Here is a 9,166-nt window from a genome sequence, read left to right as displayed (position 1 = left end):
AACCACTAATGACGCGGAAGTTGCCCATTCCACTGAAGTTCGGAAATCTTTTGTTTCATCATGTAAATAATTTACAAATCTCTTGTTTTATAATAAATGGATATCTTGTGTCTCAAAAAAAAGAAGGAATAGGGGCAGCTAGGTGGCACAATGGGTAAAAAGTGCTGGGTCTGGAGTCAGAAAGACCTGAGTTCAAATGTGGCATCAGTCACTCAGTTGTGTGATCTTGAGCAAGTTACTTAACTTCGATTTGCCTTAATGCACCAGGGAAGGTAATGGTAAACCATTCCAGTATCTTTGCCAAGAAAACCCCAAATAGGATTACAAAGAGTTGGATGCAACTGAAACACCTGAACAACAACAGACATGAGAGACAAGTACTAGTGTAAGTGAACCAGCGCAGAATGCATTAAACAGAATTGTAAAAAGAACCCAATCTATACAATGACTCCAATGATGTAAATATAAAGAACAAAAAACCAAACTTGAATGTGAGATAATTATAATGACCAAGAAGCTTGGCCCTTGAAAAGGTGGAGATGTATAGGCTTTGATATTCCAAGTCAATTTGTTGGTTGGTTTTGTTGAACCACTGTTTTAAAAAACATTCTTATTACAAGGAAGTGATCTTTTGGGAAGAGGAATAGAGAGGGCTATTTTTAGAAGAGGTGATATAAGAAAAGATGTCAATAAAAAATTCAAAATAAAATAAACTCAAGTAATGTTTCTGGAACTCAGTTTGCCTGGAATTCATCTGTAACATGAAGGAGAGTTGGTATCCTGAGGCTTAAGATGATGAAGAGAGTGATAGGAGAATAGGGAAAGAATAAAGGAAGAAAAAAAGGAGAAAAAATAAAGGAGAGAAAAAGATGAGAGGGAAAAGGAAATGTAGAGAAGACAAGAATTAAGTATATTTCTCCCTCTTATCCCCAATGCTCATTCAGTCCTGTGGTGCTTCAAATAAGTCATCTCTGTGCCTCAGTTTCCTCATCCATCAAATGGAAATACTCATTTCTGCCCTGCCTACACGTTGCAACAATCTGCTAGCAACTGCTGAAGGGGCGTAAGACCCACCAACAACCAGCACACCGAAAGCTGCCAACACAGGTTCTTTTGATCTGCTTTACTAAGGAAAGCAATGTTAAGGGGTTAACAATCTTACTTTAATCCAGCATACAAATATCATTCACTTAGTTCGGAGGAAAAAGCCAGCACCCTGAACTTCAGAGCAAATACAAATTACAAACATCAACAGATAGACCTTGTATGATTCAAATCTCAATGCATAGTTACCAGAGTCTAACAAAGTCCAAACATCCGGGTTTACAAGCTGGAGGGCTCTTAACTACAGCTGCCCAGAGTCTCCACATCAGCACTCCGCCGAGAGTGAGAGCCCTCGTAAATAGCTCTGTTCTAGCTTTTTATACCCTCTTTAGTCATCATCAACCGTCATCTGAGCCACCGGAACTCAGGCTCCTACTATTGGCTCTGGTCTTAGCAACTCCCCTAAGGACCCTGAGGGCTTTGTGCCCACATAGGCTTAAGCACCTAGTAGATAGGAGTTTGGGCCTGGGGCTTTGCACCTAGTAAGGCGCAATCAAAGACGCTTAATTAATCATTTTAAAACAGTAAGAAAGTCCCACCTTAATTGATACTACACTACATCACAAGTGTCTTGTTAGGATCAAAAGAAAGCATCAAAATGAACGTATTTTATAGATGATAGATGGTAAAGTATACAAGTTATTTATTTGTTTCGTCTTCCCTGCGTCTTTATGATTTTCAAATTCTCCTAGGATAGAATACAAGGAGCATAAAAATATCAGAATTGGCTCTCTTTGGTCAGACCCAACCTCCCTCCAGCCCAGGGTTCTTGCTTTAACACGGATAGTAGGCTGGGGACAGGAGCAGGAAGAAGAGATTGCCCTCAGAAAGTATAACTCTGAAAGTATGATCTAATTTTGTTTCTTAGACTGTCATTAACGAATTCATTCATTCATTCATGGTGATTGGAGAATTATAAATGATATAAATGATATTAAAATGAACTAATAAAAATGTTCAAAAATCATATAATAAACCATCAACTCCAAACTACTTTTGATTTGTTAAAGTGAATTTTAACTTTAACGAAATGAAGACAAGAAAAAACTTGTTTGTTACAAACTCTGTTTCAGAAGTCTTTTTCTTCTGTGTATTTTTTTTTTTTTGGTGGAGGGAATTAAAAAAAATTTTTTTTTAACATAGTTGCCTTGGGTGATTCCAGGTTTTTTTTTTTTTACATAGTTGTCTTGGGTCAAAGGGCATAGATTATCTCAGTCACTTTTTTTCCATCTTGCTTTTCAGAATTGTTGGCCCCAAATGGCTGCTTTGATTCTTCCCTCTTTGTGCTGCACCCTTTTGTACAAGTATTTCCACATTTCTTTGTATTCTTCATAGTTGTCATTTCTTATATATTTCTCATAACACTCCATTGTGTTCATATATCACAATTCTGTCCACCTATTTCCCATTTGTTGCACATTCCATTAATTTATCTAAACTTTCTATGGTCTGTGACTTTGAAAAGTCACCTCACTTTTAGTTGTTTTTTTTTTTTAACTAGATTGGGACTAATAGCTAACTTTTACATAGTATTTTAAGATTTGAAAAGCACTTTACAAATAGTATCTCATTTGATCCTTACATCAACCCTGGGAGGTAGATGCTTATTATCCCCATTTTACAAATAAGCAAACTGAGGCAGACAGAAGCTAAGTGGCTCGCCCAAAGTCAAATAGCCAGGAAATGTCTGAGGTCATATTTGAACTCAGGTCCAGTGCTCTACCCACTGTGCCACCTACCTGCCTCATAGATGGTTAGACTGGAAAGATTTTGAACTTGTTGATTTCTAAGTTTCCTTAAAGCTCTGATACTCTATGAGCTATTAATAGTTTCAGTTTATAACAAGTTCCACAAGCTTAAAACACATGGGATCATGTACAAGCTTTTCATTTCTACGTGATAGAATGTTGGGTTAGATCTAAGAAGATGAAACTTAATGAGAATAAGTGCAAAATCTTAACACTTGGGCTCTAAAAGTCAACTTCACGGGCACATAATTGGGGAAACATAGCTAGACAACGGTTTGTGGGAAAGTGATCTGGGGCTTTTTGGACGACCTCTAGAAGTGTTGGCAGTGCAAGAGGAAAGCAGAAAGAAGGGTGAGTTTAGGCTGCTTTAAGACAAGCAGTGTCCTGAATAAGGAAATGTGGTCCTCTGCCCTGATCAGACCAAATCTTGAATCTTTTGTTTTGGAGAGAGTCCAGAGAAGGTGAGCCAGGATGGTGGCAGATCTTGAAATAAATCCCACCTAAGGATCCTCTGAAGGAACTGGGGAACATAAGAACTAACCTTCAAATATTTGTAGGGCTGTTCTGTGGAAGAAGGATTCACTTTAGAAAGTGGCATGGAAGCAGATTTAGGCTGGCCGTAAGGTTTCCGACTCAGAGCTGTGCCCAGGTGGACTGCCTCTGGAGGGAGGGATGGGTTTACCATCACTAAAGGATGTTGTAGAATAGTTGGTCACATACAGGTTGAACTAGATGGATGGCCTCCCAGATCCCTTCCAGCTCTGAGGTTCTGATAATTTCAAGCTGCAAGGTGAAATGCAATGCCTGGTGATTCCAGGATTTGTTGGACAAGTCACCTCTTCTCCTTTCTCTTCCTGCTTAATCATTTCCTCTTAGATGACATCTTTGCAGAAGATCTTTCCAGTGAAACCTGGCAGGTAGTCAGTACACTTAGGGATAGACCTACCCCTAGCTGGACGTCTTTCCCTCTTTTAAGCCAATCTTAGTCTTCTGAACTCCCTGCTGCACAGATTTGGACTCCATCAGCTTTAGTATCCCCAACAGAGCAAGGCTACTAGTTATCACTCACCTTGCTATTGGATATATAGATAGAGGCAGGGTAAAGGGGCCAAAATCTAGGTGTCTCACAGGCAAAAGTTTTGACCAAGATCATCAAGTGTAGAGTCTTAGGTGACTTAGTCTACTTCCCCTCTCATATTACAGACAAGGAAACTGGAGCTAAGAGAGAGGAAGAGAATTACATAAAGTCACAAAAGTAGGAAGTAGCAGGACTAGGGTTCAAACCCAGATATGGTGTTTTTACTGTTTGTTGGACATGAAATATTCATGTTGGAAGGAACTTTAGAACATGGTGCATTAGAATTTAGGATGTTAGCACTGCAGATGTCGTTAGAGAATTATTCCCCTCCTTTTATAGATGAATTATAATGGGGAAATGACTTCCCCAAGACCACATAGGCAGCATGCAATAGATATGACAACACCAAATTAGTGCATTTCCGAACTCTCTTAAAATCAACATACTGCAAGGGATCTAATTAAAGATGGTCAATGAGGTATGTGACCCTAGGCAAGTCACTTCACCCTGTTTGCCTCAGTTTCCTATCTGTACAATGAGCTGAAGAAAGAAATGGCAGACCACTCTGGTACCTTTGCCACAAAAACCCCAGATGGGGTCACGGAGAGTCAGACATGACTGAACAACAAAGGGGTGTGTCTGCTTGAGACTGACGTAAATTTAGCAACACGTGTTGGGAGCACCACTGGATTCCTAGGAGGGGCTGTCCCTAGAGCTGGTCCATGTCCAAGGGAATGCTGAGTGGGTCAAAAGTCTGGGCTTCTTTTACTGTCTTCCGCCCTGGCACTTGTACCCTGGTAAAATCAGGCTCAGGGCCATACAAAGGGTGTGTATGTGTGGAAACTGGGGAAAGCTATTTCCATCACTTTGCCCTGATGATGTAGCAGAGGAGGGTTTTGGCTTCACGTGTCTTTTATTGTTTTGTTTTGTTTTTGTTGATCTTTCTGAAGATTCTCACACAACAGCTCTCTGAGTCATTGACAGGCTGTACAAGTCCGAATCATAAACAGTTAGAGTTGGATTAGCTCTTGGAGAGCCAATTCCTTCACTTTATAAATGAGGAAACAGAAATCCAGAAGGAAAGGGACTTGAGAGCCTTAGCCAACGTTATCCTACTAGGAAGTGACTCTGAGTCTGGCCTCATGCCCAGATAATCTGATTCCAAATTCCATCTTCTCTTCCCTGCTCCGCAACATCTTTGTCCTCCTGATGGCAAAGTACAAGGTCAAAGGGATGGCCGCCACTTGCCTTGGGCTCTTGGCCGACACTAACCCACCGGACAAGTCGTTAATCTCTCCATCTGCCTTTGCTAGTTTGTAAAAAACAAACAATAACATTCTTTCTGACTCACTGCACAGCAGCATCTATGAGGCTGACTTGAGGTCACTGGCCAGAATGGACAGTTCCCCTCACTGAGAGAAGAGCTCCCCCCGAATCCTTTTTTTTCTTAGGTCCAGGAAACTGGCCAACTTAGTGGGCAAGTGCTGGTGTGACCTGAGGGATGTGGCTGCTCCCAAGTTCGTTTCTCTGACCCCGGCCCTTTCCAAAAGAAGGCCATTGCCACCTGTCTGCCCAAGGAGGTCTGGGCCCAAGAGTCAGACCCAAGAAGACTGCTAGCAGTTGGGAAGGGGAAAGATCCCTGGTTGGCCTGGATTCCTTGGAGTCTGTGACCTGAGCAGCAGAAGGGGGCAGGGGAAAATTCGGCTCTAAGCTCTCTGCACTGCTCTCTTGGGAAAATGGGACTCCTCTTTGGGGGTTAAGCAGAGCAGGCAGGGGATAGAAGGAGAAAGAAGGGCTGATGGCAGAGGGTGGGGATAATTACAATAGCAATTTTTAGAAGTTTTAGAAAGGGCTTGCCATGCAGCAAGCACCCTGTGGACAAGTAGGACAAATACCAGCTTTATTTTACATAGGAGGAAACTAAGACTTGAAGAGAGGAAGCCTGGATCCGGACTGGAATTAAGGTCTAGGGCCTCTAGGTTGAGCATCCCGGGGGTGGGGGTAGGTGGAGATGGCACGGAAGCTGGGTACGGAGAGGGGAGGCCGGGGGCCGTGTGACCTCCGGGCTGGGAGGGAACTACTTCGGGGCAGCCCCGGGCTGGGGCAAACGGCAGAAGTCCCAGGTTGGGCAAGACTGGAAAGAGCCCGCGAGCAAAGACTTGAGCCCGCCGCCACCTAGCAGCCCGAAGGGCGGGAAATGGGTCTGGCCATTGACTCCGGGCAGCCCCGGCCCTCGGAAAACCGAAGCGACTTCCTCCGACGCCCCAGATAGCGAGGGCCCCGAGCCAGGGGCCCCACCTAGCAGCGCGCACTGCTGGCCCCTCCAGTGCGAGGCGCGGCCACCACTCCTGTTCCGGGACTGTCACCAGGTGGGTGGAGAGAGGGATAGGTGGGGAGACACGGAGGGAGGGAGAAAAGCAGAGACAGAGACAGAAGGAGGCAGAGAAAGGAGGAGCGAAGAAAGAGGGAGAGACACAGAGGAAGGAAAGAGGTGAAGGCAGAGGGGGAGAGAGAGGAGGAGAGGGAGGGACACGGAGGAAGGAGAGACAGGAAGAGAGAAAGAGATAATAGCAATAATAAATGACCTCAATATGGCACATAACGCTTTACCTACGTTATCTCTTGAGTCTTACAATAGCCAAGGAAGCTGGTATTTATCGTCATCTCTACAGGCTCAGGTTGAGTGTGGAAGGGGATTAATATGAAAAGTCTCGAATGCAAATGGGCGGTTGATTGTGAGGCCAGATCTTAGCTTTGCCTATCTCACCTGGAAATTGTGAGGATTAAATGAAAATTTGAAAGATTTAACACTAATATTGTCCCAGTGATGATACGACAGAAAAACATTTCTGAAAAGTCACAATTGCGCCTGCCCTAAATGAGGTTACAGCACATTAGGAAAGCTGTGGCATCAAAAGGAAAGGTCTCATGTGTACAGATATTTATAGTAGCACTTGTAACAAGAAACTGGAAACAGTAGGTGCTCACCGATTGGGAAATGGCTGAACAAATTGTATCTAATGTAAGGGAGTGTTATTGGTTCAAAAGAAATTATGAATATGAAGAATTTGGGAAAACGTCTATGAACTGATAGAGAAGCAGACTCAAGAGAACAATTTACACAATGACCACAGTCATTTAGGAAAGCACTGAAAAAACAGATCGATGCAATGTCCAGTCTTGATCTCACAGACATTTCTCACTTGTCTTTTCTCTTATCACACAACCAAAGCTCTGCACAGTAAGCCCAACCCCTGTGGACTCCTAGCTTCTAATGAAATGCTACTATTCATTCACATTTTGACGGAGTGTAGGGCAATGAGGAGGGTCCTCTGGTGATCTTCCTGGCTACCTCCCCACTACCTCCCTTTTTTTTTTTTGTTTTCATTTCGCTTTTTATTTGCACTCTAATTTCATTATTTACTCCCGTGCCATAAGCTTTTGTTTCTTCAGTTTCTTCTGGGATATCTTTTTCTTTTGAGCAACCTCCTCTTCTGGTTTAGGAACAATTTGTTCCTTTTCAGTGAGTATCATCTCAATATGGCAAGGAGAACTCATGTATGGGTTGATTCGACCATGAGCCCTATAAGTACGCCGTCGCATTTTGGGAGCCTTGTTAACCTGGATATGCTCAATGACAAGAGAATCCACATCCAAACCCTTCAGTTCTGCATTACTCTCTGCATTTTTAAGCATATGCAGCAAGAATTCAGCACTCTTTTTGGGCCAGCGACCCTGTGTCCAACCCCACTGCTTAGCCTGGGCACACCTGCCAACTCCACCATTATACCGACGGAAGGGAACACATTGTTTCTTCAATGTGACATCTTTCAAATACTTGGTAGCTTTTCGGATATGCATGCCCTTGATAGCTTGGGCTGTTTCACGGGTGTTCTTGAAGTGGACCCGGAGATTTGAACCCCTTGACTTGCATGATTTTGTGGGGTTCTCTGGATCAAGAGAGTACCTCACCATTTTAAATGATTACCTAGGACGGCTCAACGGAAGAGCCACTACCTCCCTTCTCCATGGCATTCCATCCCAAATTCCTCACCTTTGACCGGAGTCCAATGGAAGCCTGAGGCTCTTTCTATGAGAACACAGCATTTCTCAACCCTGTTGGTCTCCTTCCACTGTCACCATCCTTAATGCGTCTTTAGAATTTTATGATGAGCTGCTGCTCAGCAATTGCTGAATCACATCACCTAAGCATCTTAAGATGCTGTCTTTACACTAAAGCCCTAGGTCAATGATTTCGAAGAGTTTTGGAAGTGTCAACATCCAGGATCACTGTTTCTATTACGTTCCCTTTCTTTCTGCTTTGAGTTGTATGGAAATGTATACATTCCTCAAAAAAAGGAGGGGGGGGGAGTAAAATGAATTTTGCTCTGAGAATTTCTTGATAATTTCATAATATACCTTGAGATAATGGGGTGACCCCTTAGGGTGACCATTTATTCCTTGAACAACCATTTTACAATTACAATGATAATTAAGATACGGTTCCTGTCCTCAGCTTACAATTTAGTTGGGGGAAGGGGAGATAAAACACGCACAAGTGTGTAACAGCATAAAAGAACTGCAAGAGGGGCCGACAGGGTGAGGGCCATTCACTACTTTGGGTACAGTTATCATGTCCACAGATGGTGCTCACAGAGCTACCTTTGGGTCCCCGAGGTTCCATATCAGAAAATACCTGGATTCCAAAATCCTTTGGAAGCTGCTCCTCTCTGTTCCCTGTCACCACACCCCAACACCTGCATCCAATATCCTCCTTTAGTGGGCAACAAGAGACCTCAGAGAAACCTTTGATCCATTTCAGCCCTTTATTCTGTTCATCCAGTCTGCTGCCTGCCATGTCTTCTGGTCGTATTCCCTTAACACAGTTGCCCACATGAACAATTGTAGCTTACGTTCACAGAGTTCTTCAGGATTACATGTTCACGTACATCCTCACTAATGGACAAACACCTATTATTATTTGACAAATGAAGAAACTGAGTCTTTGAGCAGCTAAATAATTTGCCCAATGAGAACTCGTATTTATATAATGCTTTAAGGTTTTCAAAGATTTTCACACCTGGTCCTTCCCTGCCTCCTTGTAGGTTCTGGCAGGCCCTGGGATGGCTTTTCTTTTTTTTTTTTTTTCTGTCAGAGCAAGTTATTAATAGAACTGAGGACCTTAATCCTGCACTTAGCACAGTGCCTAGTACACAGGAGGTGCTTAATAAATGCT

The 9,166-nt window shown here is 43.1% G+C and overlaps 1 protein-coding gene across 1 annotated transcript; it reads right to left on the bottom strand.

Annotated features, from left to right (window-relative positions):
* Window positions 1–7,311: 7,311 nt before the first annotated feature.
* LOC118843500 (60S ribosomal protein L17) lies at window positions 7,312–7,926 on the bottom strand. The gene has a single exon (XM_036751156.1). It carries the CDS (start codon window positions 7,903–7,905, stop codon window positions 7,351–7,353), a length of 555 nt encoding a protein of 184 aa, XP_036607051.1. The 5' UTR covers window positions 7,906–7,926; the 3' UTR covers window positions 7,312–7,350.
* Between the last annotated feature and the right edge of the window lie 1,240 nt (window positions 7,927–9,166).

This window comes from Trichosurus vulpecula, chromosome 3, assembly GCF_011100635.1.
Source record: "Trichosurus vulpecula isolate mTriVul1 chromosome 3, mTriVul1.pri, whole genome shotgun sequence".
Lineage (NCBI taxonomy): Eukaryota > Metazoa > Chordata > Mammalia > Diprotodontia > Phalangeridae > Trichosurus > Trichosurus vulpecula.
The sequence above is the reverse complement of the archived record's forward strand: the minus strand, read 5'-3'. Positions and strand labels throughout refer to the sequence as shown.